At 36.8% G+C, this 24,749-nt stretch overlaps 1 protein-coding gene across 1 annotated transcript in view; it reads right to left on the bottom strand.

The window, feature by feature from the left end:
* VPS13A (vacuolar protein sorting 13 homolog A) overlaps positions 1-22,216 on the bottom strand; it is a 265,502-nt gene extending 243,286 nt beyond the window's left edge. Inside the window, 5 exon segments of the mRNA XM_079706494.1 lie at positions 726-827; positions 1,096-1,191; positions 4,624-4,666; positions 6,901-6,944; positions 22,105-22,216. Of these exon segments, the coding sequence (XP_079562620.1) occupies positions 726-827; positions 1,096-1,191; positions 4,624-4,666; positions 6,901-6,944; positions 22,105-22,204 (385 nt within the window). The 5' untranslated portion in view covers positions 22,205-22,216.
* Between the last annotated feature and the right edge of the window lie 2,533 nt (positions 22,217-24,749).

Below are 24,749 nucleotides of genomic sequence, written 5' to 3'. Positions count from 1 at the left end.
ATGCATGGCAAGGATATTTTGATCAGTACACATATATTTCTTTTAAGATACTTAGCTACCAAATGAAGGACAGGGGAGCATAAGGTAAGCAGATGACAAGGTTAGGAAAATGACTTTATGTTTAAAGATAAGGGAGGCAACATTATATTTACATGCCAAAGAGAAAGATTCACTAGAAGGAGAAGTTAAGAGTCAGAGTATAGAGCGTAGGTGTTGATGGTGACACCATTACTATCACTAGCATAAGTGGAAAGGGATTAGATTTCTTCAGGCCATCTCTGTCACTGACAAAAGAAGTGGATTGAAGTAATGGACCATTTTGGTCTAGGCTGAATAGGAATGGATGTGAGCCAGAGGGTAAACAGATTTGGGAAAGTATATCAAGAGACTAAGTAACTCCAAAAGGTGAAGAATTGATACAAGTGGAATAAGAAAGAGAAGACAAGAAAGGTAAGAAAATATACTTGATGAAATTAATTACTACAGTTAAAATCTAACCTTACTCTTATAAGCTAGGGATATTATTTGCACTAAGGTAAATTTCTATAAGGTAAAATTTCTGTAAAAATGATAAAACATAGAAACTACATTAAAATTCCTCATGTAATAAGATTCTGTCATATTTTTAAAGTAATCTCAGTGCTTCCAGAAGAAAAGAATACTCAAATGTGATAAATATTTAGGTCTTTTCCGCTTTTCTTATTACCATTCTTATCCGTTTTTACCTTGATCAGCTACTTTTCGTTTTGCTTCTTCTATCCTTTTCAGTTCCTGTTGCTTTGCTTCAAAGAGTTGTTTTTCTTCTTTTAAAGGGTCATATTTTATTCCTACAGGAAGTGTAAAAAAGGAAGAATCTTAATTACCTTAAATTTACTCATTCCAAAAAATATCCTGGAAAATAATCACTAATTCAAAGTCTGCAAAAATTAGAGTAAAATCCAATTTATGTTGTATTATCAAATACCAAATTTAAATATTAAAAAAATCTCCAAAAATTCACCAAAATTATTTGAACAAATATAATTATCAAATATAAAGATTTTTCCATGCACAAAAAAGAGTAACTGAAATGATAATGTTTAAAATTTGACTTACTAGAAGAAGGCACTATGAGTAAATAAATGTCTTCCAATAGAGCTTCAACTGGTTGGGTATAAAGGTTTTTCCATGGAATTATAAGACTAAGATTACCTACATGAAAAAAAAAGACAAAAAATGTTATTCTTTCAACCTAGATTTACTATCAGCTTATTTTCTGTCAGGCATTAAAAGAGATAACAAAGTAGCCTTTGACCTTATGAGCTCATTAACTTTGTAGAAAGCTATTTTACAATCATAAACAAAAAGCCTTTACAGTGATGATTTGAAATTATTTGTACTAGTATTGTTGGAAAATCTACTAAACCATATTCTAAATATTTACAAATTTCTATTTCTGGTGATATGTACCACAAACATACCAATATTATTCTTCCATTAATCAACAACCCTTGATATTATAATATTGATTTTCCCCAATTCTTACTCAAAATCTCTAAGAAATATTTTTCTCATACTTTAAAAAGGTAGGTTACATACTTTACATGTGTATTTTTTATATATAGATTTTACATATATATTACATGGTATATATATAGTATATACATAAGTATGATTATCATAAGTGTATGTACTAACAAATTTCTATGGTAATAATCAAGGATCCTAGGCAATATTAGAAAATCGTTCCAAATAATGAAAATATTTTACTACAACCCAATAGCAAAGTATTTTAAAAAGCATTAGATTTCTTGAACTAAAAAATACTATGTAAGGGGCTGATTATACTATTAATTCTAGTTTTATGTATTTACAAAATTTCTATAATAGTTATTTTCAATATTTTAAAATTTTTTTACAAAGTATGAATCTCTAGATTTAGAAATAGTTGTCATGACTGGGGAAGGGAAAGACTTCTTAAATACACCAGTGTTGCATTAACTGGTTAGTAATACATACTTAGACATGTCGCACTACATAACCCCCAAAATCCATGTTTTAAAAAACCCCAAATTGAGAAAAAGATTTCTTCATACTAAGTCAATTCAGAAAAAAACAAAGTATCTGATTTCTAAAAGAGGAGTGGGCTTCCCTGATGGTGCAGTGGTTGAGAGTCCGCCTGCCGATGCAGGGGACACGGGTTCGTGCCCCGGTCCGGGAAGATCCCACATGCCGCGGAGCGGCTGGGCCCGTGAGCCATGGCTGTTGAGCCTGTGCATCCAGAGCCTGTGCTCCGCAAGGGGAGAGGCCACAACAGTGAGAGGCCCGCGTAACGCAAAAAAAAATAATAATAATAAAATAAAAAAATAAAAAAGTAAAAGAGGAGTAACTTTCTAAGTTTTAAAAACAGAGAAGACAGTGACCATTTCAAATTTCCATACTATCCAAAATATAACCAAAATGAAGTGAGCAAATTGGGAAAGATAATTGTGACGGATTTGACAGTTTACTTATAAATGTATCAAGCAGACTGCTTACACACATATACACACATACATTAATAATCCAAAAAAGTAAGTGAATAAAAGGACATAGAACAGTGCCACAATAGCATTAAGTATGCAAAGAAACACATATAAAACTAACAATGTACCATTTTTACCATTAAGTTTTTTTTTCTTTTTAAAGCCAAACTGTTTTTTCCTCTCCTTATGAAGTGCAGAATTCTTATAGAAAATTCAGAAAATTCAGAAAAAATATAAATGAAGGTAATTTCAAAAATCTTCCACATGAAAACAATTACTTTGAAAACACATGAGTATTTATATTTGATATGTATGTAATTCTGCATGCTAAATGAGGAAAACTTTGAAAGATCAGTAAGATTAACAACCCCCATTAATGGCAAGGGGGTTGAGAATACGTTCTTATAAAACTGGCTGTACTACTGTACCACTCATTTGGAAATGTGTACTTCTTTCATTCAACAAATTGTGTTCCTACTATATGCCAAGTATTGTGCTAAGTGAGGATACGATAAAATTAAAATAAAATTTTAAAATTAAATCCACTTCTAAAAAAACTTACTGTTTAGAAGAAAAAATAAATAATAATGATATTAAAGAATGTCAGGTTCTATGATAGAGATATGCAAACGACACCTTAAATGATTCTCAAGATTATCTTATGTATTAGGTATTAGCGCAGTGTACCTTCTACCACCTTATATTAACACTGAAAATTACCTTATCATTTTTAAACATGTTCAAAAAAAGAAAAGAGAGAAAGGAAAGAAGGTAGGTTCTAAATGAAAGCAGGTCGATTTACTGCCCTTATATATATATTTTTTTTTTCTTCAATTGATGTTAAATTTACATACACTGATTTACAATGAATATAGTTATAAAATTCAATGACTTTTAGAATATCTTCAAAAGGTATGTGAAAATGTTTACTGTAATATTTTTGTACCAATAGAAATATAAGATTACATTGTCCAAATATGCATTCAATGGATTACTACACTACCTTAAGAAATAAGGGAGGTCAAATTAACATGGATTATGAGCAATCTTTACTAAATATTAACTTAAAAATAGAATATAAAATCATACATATACCATGATTATAGGAAGTCAAAATGTTTACATGTAAACAATCATTTAAAAATCTGCAAAAATAAATATATTAGGTGTAAATAAATATATTAGGTGGGTGACATTTTTCCAGTCTTATCTATACTAAATAGTCTTTAAATTGTGAGGGTGGGGGAAAGGAGGGAAACAGAATTTGAGTCTCAGCAATGTAAATGTAAATGATAAAAACTTTCTTTGGCATACAGTCTAATACCAACTGTAAGAGCACAAAATTGTGAAGACATTCATCATGTAGTTTATATAAGCTTTCAGAACACCTTATTCCCCAGTGACACCAAAACACTGCAAAAACATTATATAAATTCTACTACACAAATTATCTGTATAACAAAAAAACTTCCAAGTCACAAATAATAACACTATCATCTTGCACAATACTTAAACCAATAAAGTTTAAACCACAAAGTTAAAACAATAAACCAAAATAATTTAAGAAACCAAACATACATGTCTTTATTAAACATGTTAAAACATCATATTTCAATCAATTATTTCTGTTCAACCAATACATTTAATATGTAAACTACAAAAACTGGAAAAATAATACAAAACAAGAAAGCACAGTGTTTCCTAGAAAACTAGAAAACTTCCAGAGGAGAAACTAGGTTTTTGACTGGTTCCTAGCCATACTGCCTGGATGGTCCAGACCCTACTCCTTATACCACATATCCATGGCCAATCGGAATACAGCAAGGATAACTAGTCAGAAATCTAAGAAACTGAGACAATCATGCTCTCTATTAGATTTAATGCTTTGATCTCAACTTATTTTAACACTTAACAATATGCATAATTTCACCAGTACTGAACAAGGGATTCATGGACAACAATTTTAAGTTACACAACTAAGCTCTACATAGATGAAAACACATAATGCTTTTAATTTATGCTCAGAAACATTATAAATATCACATTATAGAGATATTAGACATATTATCCTGGTTGCATGTCCAACAAGAAGGACATTCAAATAATAAGGATAGCTTACCTATATGGCCAACTTTAATTTTAAATGGTACATCCAGTTGACTCTACAAAAAATACACATATGTAAAATATTAGTATATATACAGTTCAACAAAACAGATGACTATTTGTTTCTTCCCAAAATTACTTAAGGGATTTAATTTAACTTACACCTTCTCTTTACCCTCAACAGTTATTTAAATTTATAAATACATAATTTCAATATTATCTTCAAATCCATAAAATTCAGACACTGATCACCTTAAAAGAACTACAAAAAAGTCCTACAGCAATCCTGACCCCTAAGTTACCCATACCAGAATCACTACAGCTTTTACACTGCTTGAAAAAAGGAAAAAGAAAGTGGGAAATTCCACTGTCAGTTTGTATTTGTAAGGAGATTAAACTCCATTTTGCAAAAAATATCCTCAAATAAATTTCTCCCCATTCAATTGGGAAAGGACAACCTTTTCAATAAATGGTGCTGGGAAAACTGGATATCCACTTGCAAAAGCATGCAGTTGGACCCTTATCTTATGCCATATACAAAAATTAACTCAGAATGAACCAAATACCTAACATAAGAACTAGAATTATAAAACCTTAGAAGAAAACAAAGGGTAAAATCTTCTGGACACTGGATTGGGCAATGATTTCTTGGATATCACATGAAAGGCACAGGCAACAACAACAATTAAAAAATGAAGTCAATTTCATTAAAATTAAAATTTTTTTGCATAAAAAAATTTTGTACATAACACTGTTAACAGAGGCATAAGACAGCCCACAAAATGGGAGAAAGTATTTGCAAATCATATCTTCTGATAAGGGGAAATATCCAAAATGTATAAAGAACCGAAACTAAACCAAAAAAAAAAACACTTGATTAAAAAAAAATCAGCAATGCTTTTCAATAGACATTTCTCCAAAGAACATATAAAAATGGCCAATAAGCACACGAAAAGATGCTCAGCCTCACCAGTCATTAGAGAAGTGCAAGGAAAACCAAAACAATATACCACTTCACTCCCACTGGGATGGCTGTTATCAAAAACCAGAAAATAAATGTTGTCAAGGATGTGGAGAAATTAGAACCCTCATGCATTGCTGGTGGGAATTCAGGCATACCTCATTTTATTGCACTTTGCTTTGTTGCGCTTCCCAGATACTGCGGGGGGAGGGGGGGTTGTTTGTTTGTTTGTTTGTTTTTAACCAATTGAAGGTTTGTGGCAATTCTGTGTTAAGCAAATCTATCAGCGCCACTTTCCCAATAGCGTTATTTTTTAATTGAGGTATGTAAACTGGTTTTTGAGAATACAGTATGAGTAAATATAATTTTTATATGCACTGGGAAACCAAAAAATTCAGGTGACTTGCTTTATTGCGATAGTATTCACTTTATTGCAGTGGACTGGAAATGAACCTGCAAAATCTCCAAGGTATGCCTGTGTAAAATGGTTCAACTGCTATGGAAAGCAGTGTGGCAGTTCCTGAAAAAGCTAAACATAAAATTACCAAATAATCCAGCAATTTCGCTCCTAAGTATTTACACACAGGAACTGAAGGCAAGAACTTGAACGGACATGTATGCTAATGTTCACTGCAGCATTAGTCACAAGAGACAAAAGGCAGAAACAACCCAAGTGTCCATCAACAGATAAATGGACAAAATGTGGCATATACGTACATTGTTCAGCCAGATAAAGGAGTGATTTTCTGATAAATGCTACAACGTGGATGAACCTTGAAAGAATTATGATAAGTAAACTAGACACAAAATGACAAACATAGCATTATTCTATTTATATGAGGTACCTGGAATAGGCAAATTAAGACAGACAAAGTAGAAGTTAGCAAGGTATATGGAGAGAGGGAATGGGGAGTTAGGTATTTCTTACTGGTTACAGGGTTCCCCTTGGAGTATCAAAAATGTTTTAGAAATACATACTGATGACAGTTGTACAACACTGTAATTCATGCCACTGTATTCTACAGTAAAAAATGATTAAAATGGTATTAGGAAAAAAAAAACCTGAAGATGACTGGAGAGGTAAATTAACAATCTAAAATGAAACCATATAGGAAGAGATAAATTTTAGAAATATTTTTAATGGGGAAAATTACACTGTCAGTTTGTACTTTTATGGAGATTAAAAGTCCATTTTGCACAATTCACATTTTACAAAAATTACTTTTTAAAATTTTTCTCAAACAAATAATTTAAGATGTTAAAGTAAATCAGGAAGAAGTCTATGTAGCTAACTGCACTAATACAACAATTTTTATAGTCAAAACCTACCAGGGCATTTTCTTTAATTTCAAGATTCTTCAGGGCCACAGCTCCTAAAAAGAAAAGATTATTAAAAAATAAAATTGAAATTTTCAAATAACTTTTATTTTAACAAGTCAGGTAAACTTCATTCCTAAATGTCATATTAAGGAAAATAATCATAAAAATGTGTATAACAGAAACAGAATCCAACTATGATTGTTGGCTCACCTTCATCCTTCAACTTAGTCTAAGCTTGTATGTCTGACCAAAGCATCATTTACTATAAGTTCTGACCTCTACAGTTGTAGCTCACTGCTAATGAATACATTTTCATCAAAATTATACAAATAATATGAATTTACCAACACAGCATGATATAAGAAAATACAGGAAAAAATGAACTGTATTTAAATATATTTGTAATGAACAATTGCAAAGAAATTTTTAATCCATCAATGTGAGGTTAACGAGGATTTCCTAGAGATACTGGAACGTTGTCATATCTTGCTCTGTTTTAATTCTGCTACACAAAATGAATGCCTTCACTTTTAAGCAATAATTTGAATATGAGTAACTGCTGTCTAGACGTTCACATAACGTCTGGGGAAAAAAACAAGAAATAAACATCAGTACACATCTAATAAAGGTAAGCTGTACAATTAGACAAACTTATTGATCCATTGTGGTAGTGACCAATCAGTGAATGATATAGGTACATGGAGTATCACTTATTGTTTTTTCTACTGTAATGTTCAAATGTAGAGCGTAAACTTTTCATTTATGGATAATTCTTTGTACTGGCAGCCTTCAATATACTTTGTGCTCTGAATTTTTTTTTCGAATCAATATACTATGCAGGGGCTTCCCTGGTGGTGCAGTGGTTGAGAGTCCGCCTGCCGATGCAGGGGACACGGGTTCGTGCCCCGGTCCGGGAGGATGCCACATGCCGCGGAGCGGCTGGGCCCGTGAGCCATGGCCGCTGAGCCTGCGCATCTGGAGCCTGTGCTCCGCAACGGGAGAGGAGGCCAGCGCTTACCGCAAAAAAAAAAAAAAAAAAAAAAAAGGAAGAAATAATCCCAAATCAACAACCTAAATTTGCATCTTAAAGAAACAGAAAAAGATTAACTACACCCAAAGCTACCAGAAGGAATTAAATAATAAAGTTTAGAACAGACATAAGCAAAACAAAGAACAGAAGACCAAGAGAAAACTGATGAAACTAAAAGCTCGAAACCACACATAGCTCAAAAGTGAAAGGATTAAAAAAGATTTCCCATGCAAATAATAACCGAGAGCAGAAATAGCTATACTGATATTAGACGAAACAGACTTTAAGTCAAAAGCTGTTACAACAAACAAAAAAGTTCAACAAAATTGATAAATCATTAGCTAGCCTTACCAAGAAAAAGAGAGAGGAGTCAAATACAATTGACCCTTGAACAACACAGGTTTGAATTTTGTGGGTCCACTTACATGTGGATTTTTTTCCAATAAGTATGTACTTCAGTACTACATGATCCATAGATAGCTGAATCCGAGAATGTGAACCACAGATATGGAAGGCCAACTGTAAAGTTATATGCAGATTTTCGACTGTGTGGGGGTTCGATGCCCCTAACCCCTGCGTTGTTCAAGAGTCAACTGTAACTAAAATGAGAAATGAAGGAGGGGATAGTACTACCAATTTTACAAAAATAAAAAGGATTGTAAGAATACTATGAGCAGCTGTATGTCAACAAATTTGATAGCCTAGATAAAATGGATAAATTCCTAGAAACACTCACCCTACCACTAATGAATCATGAAGAAATGCATAATCTGAACAGATCTATAATTAGTAACGAGATTTCATCACTAATCAAAAACCTCCCCACAACAACAACAAAAGCCCAGGATCAGATAGTTTCTTCTCCAAACATTTAAAAGAGAACACCAATCCTCCTCAAATTCTTCCCAAAAACTGAAGAGAAGGAAATACTTCCAAACTCAATATATGAGGTCAGCATTAATCTGATACCAAAGCCAGACAAAGATACCACAGGAAAAGTACATATCAATATCCCCCATGGATACTGAGGCAAAAATCCTCAACAGAATACTAGCAAACAAAATTCAATGGTACACTAAAAGAATTATATACCATTACTCAGTATAACATTCTAGGAATGGAAAGATGGTTCAATATACAAATTCAATCAATGTGATACACCTCATTAACAGAATGAAGGAAAAAACACAGATCACCTCAACTGATGAAGAAAATGCATTCAAAAAAATTTCAACATTCTTTCATGATAAAAACACTCAAAAAGTTAGGAATTAAAGGAAACTGCCTCAATATATTAAGGCCATATATGAAAAGCCCACAATGAACATCATACTCAATGGTGAAAGACAAGTCTTTTCCTCTAACATCAGGAACAAGATAAGGATGCCCACTTTTGCCACTTTTATTCAACATAGAAAGTCATAGCCAGAGCAATTAGGCAAGAAGAATAAATAAGGCATCCACATTGGAAAGAAAGAAGTAAATTTCTCTCTGTTCACAGACAGCATGATCTTATATGCAGAAAAACTTAAATATTCCACACACAAAAAAAACTGCTAGAATAAATGGATTCAGCATGTTGCTGGGTACACAATCAAAACATAAAAACCAGGGGCTTCCCTGGTGGCGCAGTGGTTGAGAGTCCGCCTGCCGATGCAGGGGACACGGGTTCATGTCCCGGTCTGGGAAGATCCCACATGCCGCGGAGCGCCTAGGCCCGTGAGCCATGGCCGCTGAGCCTGCGCGTCCGGAGCCTGTGCTCTGCAACAGGAGAGGCCACAACAGTGAGAGGCCCGCGTACCGCAAAAAAAAAAAAAAAAGGCACAAAAATCAGTTGTTTCTATTCATTAACAATCAACAATTCAAGATGGAAATTAAGGAAAAAATTCCATTTACAATAGCATCAAAAATAATAAAATGCTTAGGAATAAACTTAATGGGGGGAGGGGGAGGGAAGGGAGAATGATTTATACCCCAAAACCTATAAAACATTGTTGAAATAAAGTAAAAACACATATAAATGGAGAGACATTCCATGTTCACAGACTGGAAGACAATATTGTTAAGATATCAGTACTACCCAAAGCAACCTACAGATTCAATGTAATCCACATTAAAATCCCATTGTTTTTTGCAGAAATAGAAAAATTCATATGGCATCTCAAAGGACCCACAAACAGTCAAAACAACCTTCAAAAGAAACTTGGCAGTCTCACATTTCCTGATTTCGAAATGTACTAACAAAAGCACAGTGATCAAAACAACATGGTGCTTGCTAAAAAGACAACATATGGAATGGGAGAATATATTTGCAAATGACGTGACTGACAAGGGGTTAATATCCAAAATATGCAAACAGCTCATACAACTCAATATCAAAAAAATAAACAATCCAATAAAAAAAAATGGGTGGAAGACTTGAATAGACATTTTCCCAAAGACAACATATGGACGGCTAATAGGCACATGAAAAGATTCTCAATATTGCTAATTATTAGAGAAATGCAAATCAAAAGCACAATGAGATATCACTTCACACCTGTCAGAATGGCTATCATCAAAAGTCTACAAACAACAATGTTGGAGAGGATATGGAGAAAAGGGAACCCTCATAAACTGTTGGTGGGAATGTAAATTGGTGCAGCCACAATGTAAAGCAGTATGGAGGTCCCTTAAAAAACTAAAAATAGAACTAGCATATGATCCAGCAATTCCACTCCTGTGTATATAGCCAGAAAAAAAGAAAACACTAATTCAAAAAAGATACATGCCCCCCAATGTTCATAGTAGCGCTATTTACAATAGCCAAGGCATGGAAGCAACCCAAATGCCCATCAATAGGTGACTGGATTAAGATGTGACACACACACATACGTACACACACACACACAATGGAATATTACTCAGCCATAAAAAAGAATGAAATACGGCCATCTGCAGCAAGAAGGATAGACCTAGAGAATACTACGCTTAGTGAAAAAAGTCAGAGAAAGACAAACATTATACTGTATCACTTATATATGGAATCCAAAAAATAATACAAATGAATGTATATACAAAACAGGTTCACAGACATAGAAAACAAACTTGTGGTTACCAAAGGGGAAAGGGACAGAAGGAGGGACAATTTTCGGGTATGGGATGAAGATATACAAACTGCTATATATAAAATAGATGAGAAACAAGGATTTACTATATACCACAGGGAATTATACCCACTATCTTGTAATAACCTATAACAGAATATAATCTGCAAAAATAATGACTCACTATGCTGTACACCTGAAACTCACACAATATTGTAAATCAACTCTATTTCAATTAAAAACGAAACAAAATCCAGCATGGTGCTGGAACACAAAAACTTAGACCAATCGAATAGAGAGCCCAAAAATAAACCCTCACATATATAGTTAAATGATTATTGACAAGGCTACTGAGATCATTCAATTTGGAATTTGTCTTTTCAACACTATATCCAAACATTAACTCAAAATGGATCAAAGACTTAAATGTCAGACCTAAAACTATAAAATTCTTAAGAGAAAGCATAGGTGAAAAGTTGCATGACCTCGATTTGGCAATGATTTCTTGGACATGACACCAAAAGCAACAACCACAAAAAATAGAAGATTTGGACTTCATCAAAATTAAAAATTTTTGTACATCATAGGACACTATCAACATTGAAAAGGCAACACATGGAACAGGAAATATCTACAAGTCACACATCTAATTCAGAATATATAAAGAGCTCCTACAACTCAACAACACAAAACCAAACAACCCAATTAAAAATGGCCAAAGATCTTGAACACATATTTTTCTAAAGAAGATATACAAATGGCCCATAAGCACAAGAAAAGATGTTCAAAATCACTAATCAATATTGAAGTGCAAATCAAAATGACAAGGAGATGGCTCCTCACATCCATTAGGATGGCTACTATCAACAAAAGAAAGTAATGGCTTTCTGAGGATGCGGAGAAATTGGAACCCTTGTGCACCACTGGTGAGAATGTAAAACAGTGTGACTGCTATGGAAAGTAGTATCGTGGTCCCTGAAAAAATTAATTACCATAAGACCCAGCAATTCCACTTGTGGGTATATACCAAAAATATTTGAAAGCAGGGACTCAAAGAGACATTTGTACACTCATGTTTGTAGCAGCATTATTCACAATAGCTAAAATGTTGAAACAACCACTGTGTCCACTGACGAATGGAGAAAAAAATGTGGTATATACATACAATGGGACATAATTCACGCTTAAAAATGAATGAAATTCTGACATATGCTATAACAGATTAACCCTGAAGACATTATGCTAAGTGAAATGTGTCAGACACAAAAGAACAAATATTGCATGATACCACTTACATGGGGTACCTAGAATAGTCAAATTCATAGAGGCACAAAATAGAATGGTGGTTGGCAGAGGCAGAGGGGAGGGAAAATGTGTAGTTACTGCTTAATGGGTATTACATATTAAAACTGTAACAGTATTACAGTTTTGCAAGACAAAAAGAGTTCCGGAGATGGATGTGGTGATGGTTACACAACAATGAGAATATACCTAATGCCACTGTACACTTAAAAATGGTTATGATAAATTTCACATTCTATGTATTTAACCACAATCTGTAATGGGGATGGGGGTGAAGGAGAAATGAAGTCTTTCTCAAACAAAAACGGATAGAATTTGTTGCCAGTGGACCTCCCTTGCAAGAAATGTAAAGTTTTCAGAGAGAAAGGAAATGATAGAGGTCAGAAACTCAGACCTACAAAAGCATTAGAGAAGGAATAAATTAAGGTAAAATTAAGCCTTTTATTTTCCTTATTCTTAAAGGTCTAATGGAAAATTGTTCTAAATAATAATAGCAACAGTACATTGAGTACAGTTTATGGATAAGTGAAATGAATAATAACAATGTTATGAAGGAGCAGAAGAAATGGAATGGAGTACTGTTATAAGATACCTCCACTATCCCTGAAGCAGGACAGTATTATCTGAAAGTGGACCTAGATTAGTTCTAAATTTTAAATGTATACTGCAATTTTAAGGCAACGACAAAAAAAAAAAAAAAACCACTAAAGAAGTATAATTAATATGCTAGGAGAGAAGAAAAAAATTAAATCATATAAAATGCTCAACTAAAACCAGAGAAAGGCAGAAAAAGAGGGGGAGATTTTAAAAAGCGAAGACAGACATGCAACAAAAAGAGTTACAACTATGATAAATATAAATGCATTAACCCAACTATATCAACAATCATTTTAAATTAAATGTGAATGGTCTGAACATACTAATTAAAAGAGACATGATAAGAGTGGATAAAAAAACAAACCCAACTACAAGGTGTCTACAAGAAACCCACTTTATTTTTAAATTATTTTTAAATTATTTTTTATTGCGGTAACATTGGTTTGCAACATTATATAAGTTTCACGTGTACAAATTATTTTTCCACTTTTGTATAAAAGACAGTTTGCTCACCAACAAAAATTTAGTTTCCAGTCATCACCATACAGTAGATCCCCTCTACCCATTTTGCCCTCCCCACAACCCCTATCCCTCTGGTAACCACTACCCTATTCTCTGTATCTACATATTTGTTATTTGATTGGTTTGGTTTCTTCATTTACTTTGGTTTTGGTTTTTTTTGTTTGTTTTGTTTTTAAGTTTTTGGCCACACCACACAGCATGAGGGATCTTAGTTCCCTGACAAGGGATTGAACCCATGCCCCCTGCAGTGGAAGCATGGAGTCCTAACCACTGGACTGCCAGGGAAGTCCCTGTTTGTTTTTTTTACTCCACATATGAGTGAAATATAGCATTTGTCTGTCTCCATCTGACTTATTTCAGTTAACAAAATACTCTCAAGGTCCAACCATGTTGCCACAAATGGCAAGACAAGAAACCAATGCTAAATATAAAGACACAAATTAAAAATAAAGGGATATAACAAATTTATAGAACATTTCATCCAACAGCAGCAGATTACATATTCTTCTCAAGCTCACACAGAACATTCACCAAGATAAGTCATACTCTGGGCCATAAAACATACCTTAGCAAATTTAAAGGAACAGAAGTCATACAAAGTTTGCTTTCAGAACACAATGGAATTAAACTAGAAATCGTAATGATTTCTGGAAGAAAGCTGGAAAATCCCCAAATATCTGAAGATTAAATAAACACTAGCTTTAAATAACGCATAAGTCAAAGAAGCAGTCTCAAAAGAAATTCATAAAATATTTTGAGTCAAATGAAAATATGACTTATCAAAACTTGTGACATGCAGCAAAAGCAGGGCTTAGAGGGAAATTTATACCATCGAATGCATATACTAGAAAAGGAGAAAGATCTAAAACCAATAATCTAAGCTTCCACCTTAGGAAACTAGAAAAAGAAGAGCAAAGTAAATCCTAAGTAAGAAGAAAAGAAATCATAAGAATTAGAGCAGAAGTCAATGTAATTCAATACAGAAAATCAATAGAGATTTCAATGAAACCAAAAGCTGGTTCTTTGAAAAGATCAAAAAAACTGGTAACTCTCTAACCATGTTAACTAAGAAGAAAGAGAAAAGACACAAATTACTAGTATCAGAAATGAAAGGAAGGGCCATCACTACCGATCCCACGGACATTAAAAGGTTAGTAAAGAAATATTATAAACACACCCACAAATGTTATAACTTACATGAAATGTACCAATTCCTTGAAAAATACACTCTACAAAAACACATACAAGAAAAAATCATCTAAATAGGCCTATATCTATAAAAGAAACTGAATCAATAATAATCTTTCAAAACTGAAAGCATAATGCCTAGATGGTTTCACTAATGTTCTACCAAATATTTAAGGAAAAAATGACACTAATTCCTTACAATCTCTTCCAGATAACATATGAACATTTCTAACTCATCTATGAGGTCAGTATTACCCTAATAGCAAAACCAGATGAAAATATTACAAGAAAGAAAAACTACTGACCAATATCTTTCATGAACATAGATGCAAAAATCCTCAATAAAGTATCAGAAAATTGAATCCAACAATGTATAAAAATAATAAGACTATGGTGAGGTGGGATTAATTCCAGGCATTAAAGCCTTGTTCCACATTCAAAAATCAATGCAATCCTGTGGCTCATAGAAAAATCCTATGATCATATCAGTAGATGCAGAAAAATCACTTTACAAAATCCAACACACATTCTTGAACAAAACCTCTCAGCATACCAGAAATAGAGGTATGTATGGTAGAAAAAGTAGTAATAATGGATGTCTCTGGGGGTGTGGGCAAGCAAACTTTTGGGCATGATGGATATGTTCATTAGCTTGATCATGATGATGATTTCCTAGGTGAACACATATGTTAAGATTTATCAAATTGTAGACTTTAAATATGTGCATTTTACCATATGTCAATTATACCTCAATAAAACTGTTAATATCCAATTAATGGTAGAATCTAGATTGTGGGTATATGGATATAGACTGTAAAATCTTGTAACACTGATGTATGTTTGACTACTTGTCATAATAAAATGTTCCCTTTCAACTCTAAAGTTTTATGAAAGTATCTTAGAATGTAACCAAGCAGGACCCTATGAGGCCTTCCCAGGATAGACACCCACCCATGTCCTCCACCTGCCTTTTGTCTGCAGAAAAACTTTAGTCAAAGAATAAATTTAATCAGAGAAGTGAGAAAATGCAGAAAGAAAGGAAAACAGTCAAGCAAGACAAAATAATAATAGTTAGCCATTAACAAAGTCAAGGACTTTTAGTTCCTCCTCAAAAGCTATAGATAATATTCTGAGCCATGTCCTTTGAGCTGTTTTGCAGATACTGAAACCCCCACAAGGTGGAAGAAGTTAACTGTATGCTGCCCACAATCACAGAGACCCCAGACTGGTTGGAACCTCCAGGTTGATGATGCTGACTCTCAATAACCTCACCACCAACCAATCAGAAGAATGTCCACGAGCTGTTCACATACCCCACAAATCCCTCCTTCACCCTGTCTTTATAAACCTTTCCCTGAAAGCCTTTGGAGAGTTCAGGTCTTTTAAGCACTAGCCGCCCTGGACTCCTTGCTTGGCGCCCTGCAATAAATGCTGCACTTTCTTTTACCACAATCCGGTGTCAGTAGATTGGCTTTACTGCATGCCAGCAAGCAGACGGAAATTTGGTTCGGTTACAAGAACATAAAAGAAAAACCAATATTTAATTGGTAATTCCACTAGACAATCATTTGTTTGGTTTCCCAGTATATTCCTATCACAGAAGAATGACTTCTTAAAATCAGGAACTGTGCCCTGGCTGAATCTTCATCTTCTTATAGAGTTACTGTTATACTGGGGGTATGCATTAAGAGGCCACTGAATATAAGACTATATATAAAGAGAAAACTGAGAGATTAACATTTCAAAAACAGAATATGCAAGTTAGTTTAAGAAAAAGAAGAAGAAATCTGAGTTTCTAATGTTACATAAAGATGTCAGGCATAACAAAATTTTTTAATTTGCCCAAGTACTGTAATTCCGGAGCAAACAAAGAGAAAGTGAGAAGGAAAACCATAACATTAAGAGGTACGTTCTATGTTACAAATGATAATTCTATCATACAAGCCACACTTACTATTACTTCTGCCCCTGAATTTCTAGTATTTTTTGCCCTGAAAGTGCTCTTCAAATGCACCCAGTTGTACATCACAATCCCCTGTGTCATTTGTTTTAAAAAAAACTTTTTTGGTGTCCTACTCTAGATAAATGAATTATAATGTCTGGGAAGTGGTTCCAAAAAAATCTATATTTCTAACAAGCATGTATGACTGATTCTGATGCAGCCTAGCTCTTGAAGGAAATATTAAATGCTAGATGGTTTAGCAAAGTAGGGAGGAGAACTTCAGCTGAAGTCTATGAAGTATCAATATTACCACCTCCCTAAATAGGTGATACACAGGAAGGGTGTAAGGGTGTAAATAACACTGTATAAAAAGTATACTTTACCAACATCAGAATTTGCCAAGAGTTTGAGAAAAAACTCAATTTGTCTTTCTCCTTCCACAAAATAGATGTTTCTGGCACTCAGTCTACATACTGTACAGGACCCAGTACAGTGGCACTGTTCTGCTGCATTATAATTAGTTTTTGTAAACTCCATTCATATATAACAATGTTTCTAAGGAAAAATGAATTCTAATTTCCGAAGAGCCATCTCTGAAACGAATTTTCCATTATTAGATATGAAACTATCTATTTAACTCCTGTATACTAATTCATACTATTCATATGCCAATAGTGAAATTGGCTGGATTACACAGAAACCTAGCAAAACCATACATTTAAAACTAATAGACCCTTCTGATATTAGACCATAAAATATTAAGCCCATCATCTTAACATTTTTCATACGTAGCATTTAGCTTCTATTATTGAAATTTTCAAAGAATTTTTTAATCCTCTAAGTTTATCAAAAAAATATTGCTTTGGGCTTCCCTGGTGGTGCAGTGGTTGAGAGTCCGCCTGCTGATGCAGGGGACACGGGTTCGTGCCCCGGTCTGGGAAGATCCCACGTGCCGCGGAGCGGCTGGGCCCGTGAGCCATGGCCGCTGAGCCTGTGCGTCTGGAGCTTGTGCTCCGCAACGGAAGAAGCCACAACAGTGAGAGGCCCACGTACCAAAAAAAAAAAAAAAAGCTATTGCTTTTTAAATTCTCCAAGAATTTTTTACAATTCTAGCTATTATTCAAAGCTTCATTTAACAAAATATAACCAACTTTGATACATAAAACACTAACACATTATTTTTTAAATGTGGTAAACACCAAAATTAGAGGGATCACACTACCTGATTTCAAGACACTATAAAGTTACAGTTATCAAGATAAGCATGGTATAGGTGAATAGATGGACACACAGATCGTTGAAACAGATACAGTTCAAAAATAAACCCACAAAATATAAAGTCTACTGATTTTTTTACAAACGTTCAAAGATAATTTGATGGAGAAAGGATATTCTTTTAAGCAACTCATGCTAGAAAAATTGGACATTTGTATCGACATGCAAACAAAGGAACCCCAACCTTCAACCTATACTGCACTTTATACAAAAATGGATCAGAAATTTTACATTTACAAAAATGTAAAATATAAAATTATAAAACTTCTGGAATAAAACAGAGAAAATCTTTGTGACTTTGGGTTAGGAAAAGACTTCACAGATACAACTGACTCATAAAAAGCAAGACATTGGGACTTCTCTGGTGGCGCAGTGGTTAAGAATCTGCCTGCCAATGCAGAGGACACAGGTTCGAGCCCTGGTCAGGGAAGATCCCACATGCTGTGGAGCAACTAAGCCCATGTGCCACAACTGCTGAGCCTGTGCTCTACAGCCTTTGAGCCACAACTACTGAAGCCCACGTGCCACAACTGCTGAGCCTGTGCTCTACAGCCTTTGAGCCACAACTACTGAAGCCCACGTGCCCAGAGCCAGTGCTCCACAACAAGAGAAACCACCGCGATGAGAAGCCCGTGCACTGCAATGAAGACCCAACATAGCCAAAAATAAATTAAAAGGAAAAAAAAAGGCATGACATAAAAATTTTTTGATAAACTGGAATTGATCAAAATTTTAAACTTTTATTTTGCGAAAGTAGACTTGGAAAAGACTGAAAGTATTTTTAAATCATGTATCTTACAAAGGACTTGTATCCATAATATTTAAAGAACTTTCAATACTCAACAATAAAAAAACACTTTGGAAAAGAGTTTGGAAGTTCTTCAAAAAGTCTAAAAAAGTTACCATATGACTCAGAAATTCCACTTCTAGGTATATACCCAAGAGCATTTAAAATATATGCTCACGAAAAACTTGTACATGAATGTTCACAGCAGCATTACTCATAAAAGGAAAAATAATAATTTAAATGTCCATCAACTGATGAATGGATAAACAAAATGAGTTATATCCATATAATGGAATATTAGTCACAAAAAAGAATGAAATACTGATACATGCTACAATATAAACGAACCTTGAAAATATAAGATTAGGGCTTCCCTGGTGGCGCAATGGTTGGGAGTCCGCCTGCGGATGCAGGGGACATGGGTTCGTGCCCCGGTCCGGGAAGATCCCACGTGCCGCGGAGTGGCTGGGCCCGTGAGCCATGGCCGCTGAGCCTGCGCGTCCGGAGCCTGCGCGTCCGGAGCCTGTGCTCCGCGACGGAAGAGGCCACACGGTCAGAGGCCCGCGTACCGCAAAAGAAAAAAAAAAAAGAAAATATAAGATTAAGGGAAAGAAGCCAGAAAAAGAGGCCATGTATATTGTGATTCCACTTATTTAGTTATTTTATTCTACTTATTTTTGGCTGCGTTGGGTCTTTGTTGCTGTGCGCAGGCTTTCTCTACTTGCGGGAAGCAGTGGCTACTCTTCGTTGCGGTGCGTGGACTTGTCATTGCAGTGGCTTCTCTTGTTGCAGAGCGCAGGCTCTAGGCGCGCGGGCTTCAGTAGTTGTGGCCCGCGGGCTCTAGAGTGCAGGCTCAGTAGTTGTGGCACACAGGCTTAGCTGCCCCGTGGCAGGTGGGATCTTCCCGGACCAGGGATTGAACCCATGTCCCCTGCATTGGCAAGTGGATTCTTAACCACTGCGCCACCAGGGAAGTCCCTGTGATTCCAGTTAAATGAAATGTCCAGAATTGGCAAATCCACAGAAGACAGAAAGTAGATTAGTGGTTGCCAGAGGAAGGGTGGGGATAAATCTGTACTGACTGTTTATAGGTATAAGATTTATTTTTGGAGTGTTGAAAATGTTCCGGAATTAGATGGTGGTGACAGTTGCACTATTTTGTGGCTATACTAAAAAACACTGAATTGTACATTTTAAAAGGGTGAATTTAATGGTATGTGAATTAAATCTCAACAGAAAATCCAATTTAAAATGAGTAAGATTTGAACAGACATTTCACCAACAGAAATATACAAACAGCAAGGAATAACATGAAAAGATGCTCACTAAGATGCCCTCAATCACTAAGGAAATACAAATGAAAACCACAATGCTTTACCACTATTTACCTATTAGAAAAGCTAAAAAAAAAAAAGTGTTTTAAATGACAATACTAAGTGCTAGTGAGAGTGTAGAGCAACTAAACACCCATACAGTGCTAGTGAGATAGCAAAATGGTATAGCCACTTGAAAAGCAGTTCGATAGTTTCATATAAATTAAGTATTCCCTTACCATGGAACCTCGAAATCCCAAAAAGAAATAAAAATTTATGTCCACACAAAAACATACACATGAATGTTTACAGTAGCTCTATTCATAATCACCAACAACTGAAATGTCCCTGAACTGGGGAACAGATAAACATTTACAGGACTTCGATACAATAAAATATTACTCAAAAATATAGGAATGAAATACTGATGCATGCAACACATGGATGCCTCTCAAATTCATTTGTATAAGTGAAAGGAGTGAAATTAAGAAATCAGACCCCAAAAGCTACATACCACATAATTCCGTTTATACGGCACTCTAGAAACTGTAGGGATGAAAACAGATCGGGGTTGCCAGGAGAAGGGATGGGGGTTGGGTGGGAGACTACAAAGGGGCAGCAGAGGAAATTTTGAGGTCTTCGTGTAATTTTGCTGTATCAAGATTGTGGTGGTGGATACTTGCTTCCTTGCATTTGTCAAGGCTGACAGAACTGTACATCACAAGAGTGAATTTAGTGTATGCAAATTTTAAATGAACAAATGTGTTGATTAATCACACTCCACACAAACCTCCACCTTGAATGTAGAAGCCATTTTCCAGTATAGGTCAAAGCACAACACAATGTTCTCAAGGCTTCCTAATGAGGTAGGTGGAGACCAGTTTTATCATTTATATTTTGCAAATGAGAAGCAACACAGATTAAAACCATCTGCAAATTTCTGGTACTAGTCAGAGTGATGAGCTAGCATTTATGTCCTTAGTTCCTGTAGTCCCACTCTCTATCAAGGTACTAGATGCCAACAGTAGTAACAAGAGGTTTTCTTTATCAAACTAAATTATCTATTTACACTATTTCATAAAGGAGAAATATTAAGATAAATAAGTACTTTAGAAGAAGGCTGCAGGGGCATATTCAAGAACAGTAAAATTAAAAAAAAAGAAACAATATACTACTCACACACAAAAATTAACTCTAGCTTTGGCCTGGGAGACGCATTTCATAAAGAAAAGGAATCTAATTTCTAATGGGTGTTTAAAATAGATAAAAGTATAATACAAAAACAGTGGAAGCACTAAAAATGAAACTCCAAATAAGGAAGCGCACCAGAATAAACGGACACAAAGTAAAGCGTCGGTCCTTCACCATCTCAGCAACCTAAGGACAGGTTCATTCCCGTCTTTTGTAGGTCTGAGATGCTGCACAGCGCACCTAGTTTCTTAAAAAATTCAGTAACTCACTGTTATCCACAAAACCCCAGAGCCTTAACAAGCGTGACACCCTGCTGGGTCAGGTCTTGAATTGAAAACACACAACAAACAGTTCGAGTAATTATGACCAGGAGTTTTCACTCTGTGTCATCAGCCGAACCCAGGCGAGTCACCGGGACTCCAGGTGGTGAGGCCGGAAAGGGGAGCCGAGAAACCAGCACGGTTTAGCGGTACCCGGAGACTGGGCGAGGAAGGAAGAGGGCGTCTTCGGTCACAGCACCTTGCTTTCACGTGCGAGGCGGCGTGCGACACTCCGTGGGCTGCCCGGGGCCTCCGTCACAACCCAAGGGGGGGCGGGGGGGAAATGACAGGCACCAGACCAAGTCCAGGTGTGTCTTGTGGCCGCCCCTCGCCCAGCACAGCTGAAACCGGACCGCGAGAGGCAGAAAAGGGCGCCTCTGTGGAATGTGAACTCCAGACCCCTGGAGTCCACTGCGGGTCCCCTCAGCGGAAAAAGGGGGCCCTTTTCATCCCGCACCCGAGACCCCACTCCCCTCCGGCAAAAAAATAACTTGCCGGCGGAGGCCCCGCAACTGCCGCCCGGCTCTATGTAATCTGACCCAAACGAGGGCGGCGGCAGGTGGCAGCGAGGGGCCCGAGGCCCCACGGAGGCAGGGCCGGGCTCCGGCAACTGGATCACGGGAGGGAGGCGAAATGGAGGGGCAGCGGCGGTCTCGTTACCTGCCCAGATGCCCAGATTGAGCTGGGACTTGTCCAGGTTCACCACATAGTCCCCCAAGAAGCGGTTCAACACGTCCACGACCACCGACTCGAACACCATTTTTCTCAGCCGCGGTGGACGCGGCGCTCCTTCTTCGTGCGCCTGCCCTCCGGCGCCCTGGCTCCTGGGCGGCTCCGACAGCGAGTCCGGACGCTCAGCCCCGCCGCGAGCCCTACTAGAGGCGGAGGCGGCAGCTCGCGCGACGCATGCGCAGCTCAGGCTCCAGGGTTGGGTCGGAGCGCGAGGGCCCGAAGGGTGGTAGGGCGGCTGCGCGGCCGCCTCTCCTACGCGTTCCCCGGTCGGGCCGAGCGCCGCTCCTCTTTCTCCTCAGCCCCTCCTCCTCCCCCCATCGCCTGGCAACGGGACGGGTACCTGGAGTTCCCAGGCGTTTTACGACCCCGCCCCACCGGCAGTCCGGAGCCGGGAGTGGAGACGAGGACGGGGCGCCAGGGGTCGCACTGGTTACTCCGGGCCAGGAACGCCCCGCCCCTAAGCGAGGAGACACGCCCCCACCCGGGCGGGGAGGTCCTAAACCTAAGTAAAGCAGGCGTCAGATTCTAGCTTCTTCCCTCTTAGGCTGGAGGCGTCTCGAGGTGGTCCCATGGAGCGCCCACTTATTATTACAGGTTTGCAGGTACAGGCAGAGCCCGGGCATTGCCGGCTTCCTGGGTCCGACCCCCCTGAATGTCTCGGTGCCTGTAACTGCCCCGCCCGGTCCTCCGAGCGCTTGGCGAGGACGCGCCGTTCGAGAGAGGGAAGTAAAGAGTAAACTCTGGGTTGTAATTCCACGCCCCCTTCCCTGCGTCTGAGATCACACTCTTTTTTGGTCAAGTTATGTAGACGGAGCCGCCTTTCATCCTTTAGAGAGTCAACCCGTCCGGAAGCTGCGGAGCGCCTTCTAAAAAATACTTAGATACCCCTGAGCTTACACAGAATGGCTGACCTTAATAGAGCGCTTTCAGACCCACTCCCACCCCCGCGTTTGGTCTTATATAGAAATAGGGCCAAAGGCCTGAGGTCACAGAGACGCTGGATGTGAAGTTTGGAGAACTATAATTAATAAACCTCTTAAGGATTTAAGATGTAGGGGTGTAGTTTAAACTTTTTCTTTCTGCATGACAAATGATGACTATTAATTCTTGTATCATTTTAGCACATTTTGTGTATAGTCATCCAGACTTTTTAAGGTTTAAAGGTTTTCCTTTGCAAGTAGAATGCCTGGCAAACACAGTGTAAAATCTTATATTTACATGAGTTTATGAATTATTTTTATATAATCTCATATTTGAAGGGCCTTTATTATGTCACAATTCAGTCTCTCCGTCTTTAAGATAATGAAGCTGCAATGCTAGGGATTCGGCCAAGGTGACACAACTAATTTTCTGCAGAAACAGATGGAACCTGTTACTTCTGGCTGACTCCACTCCACCATCCCACCTACTCCTCTTGCATTTGGCTAATGACATTGGAAATCCACTTCAGAATACCTGAACAGAGAAATTAATAGAAGCTAAAATGCCTAGAAAAAGGAAAAGCTTTCTATAATCAGGTATTTTGCTACTGTACTATTATTAATAAGAAGCCAGATATACAGTAGCTAGAAAATTCCACTGTTATATCTAGCACCATAAATTTAAAGTACAGGAACTTCTAGAACTCACTCCAAAAATATGCCTTAAGTGTCCTGCAAACACTTCACACTAGTTTTCTACAATCCATGAAAATACTGTGGAATTGGGTGAGGGAGAGTGTGCTGCTGAAATTTTATAAGTATCAGCTTTTATTTGCTGAAGAAAACAATGAGAAAAATTCTGAGAAACTGTTGGAAATAAAAAAGAAGACACATGTTGTAACTGAATTCTTATCTAGTGTTAGGGGCTGTATCATGAACACGTTTCCTAATTACTAAAAGGTATAGCCCTCCTGTTGCTTAATCCGTCTGAGGAAGTTTGTAAGCAAAAAATATTAATGTCATCATATAAAAGATAGGTATACTTATTAAAGCATTCAACCAATTATCTGTTGAACCTTGAAAAATAAACCCAAGGACTACCAAGATGTTGAAGTTTCAAATTTGGGAATGTGCCAGTGGAAGGTTTTTTTCCCTCCAGATTCTAATTAAAATGCTATACTTCATTGTTTGATCAAACAAAAAAAAAAAGAAAAGCATTTGAGTGACCCCAAACTGCAATATCATCCACCTGTGCAATAAATCTCTAACTTTGTAAGTAGGACTTGCTATATTGTGTTTAGTCTACATGCTACAGCTTTCTATCTTTGAAGTTTGGGTATACTGGTAGTAATCTTGGACATTTTTTTCCCTCCTAATTGTAATTCCTCTGTCCACAAGTAAATGTCATTGCCGTGCTGCTTGTCCTTATCATTCCCCATGTGAGGTCACTATTGTGGAACTAAGCTAGATGTTCAGATAACAAAGCCATTGAAGTACACCACGTTCCTGAAAGGTTTTTTGGAGGAAGAGGTCTAGAAGATGGCCATTCTACAGGACTTTTCCTGACCTAGCCTCATAAAGCCCTGCACTCCTATCTCAGTTAACAGTTTAAAAATTATAAACAATCAAAAGTTATTTGGATATATGTGTTCC

Source organism: Hyperoodon ampullatus, assembly GCF_949752795.1.
Source record: "Hyperoodon ampullatus genome assembly, chromosome: 6".
NCBI lineage: Eukaryota > Metazoa > Chordata > Mammalia > Artiodactyla > Ziphiidae > Hyperoodon > Hyperoodon ampullatus.
The sequence above is the reverse complement of the archived record's forward strand: the minus strand, read 5'-3'. Positions and strand labels throughout refer to the sequence as shown.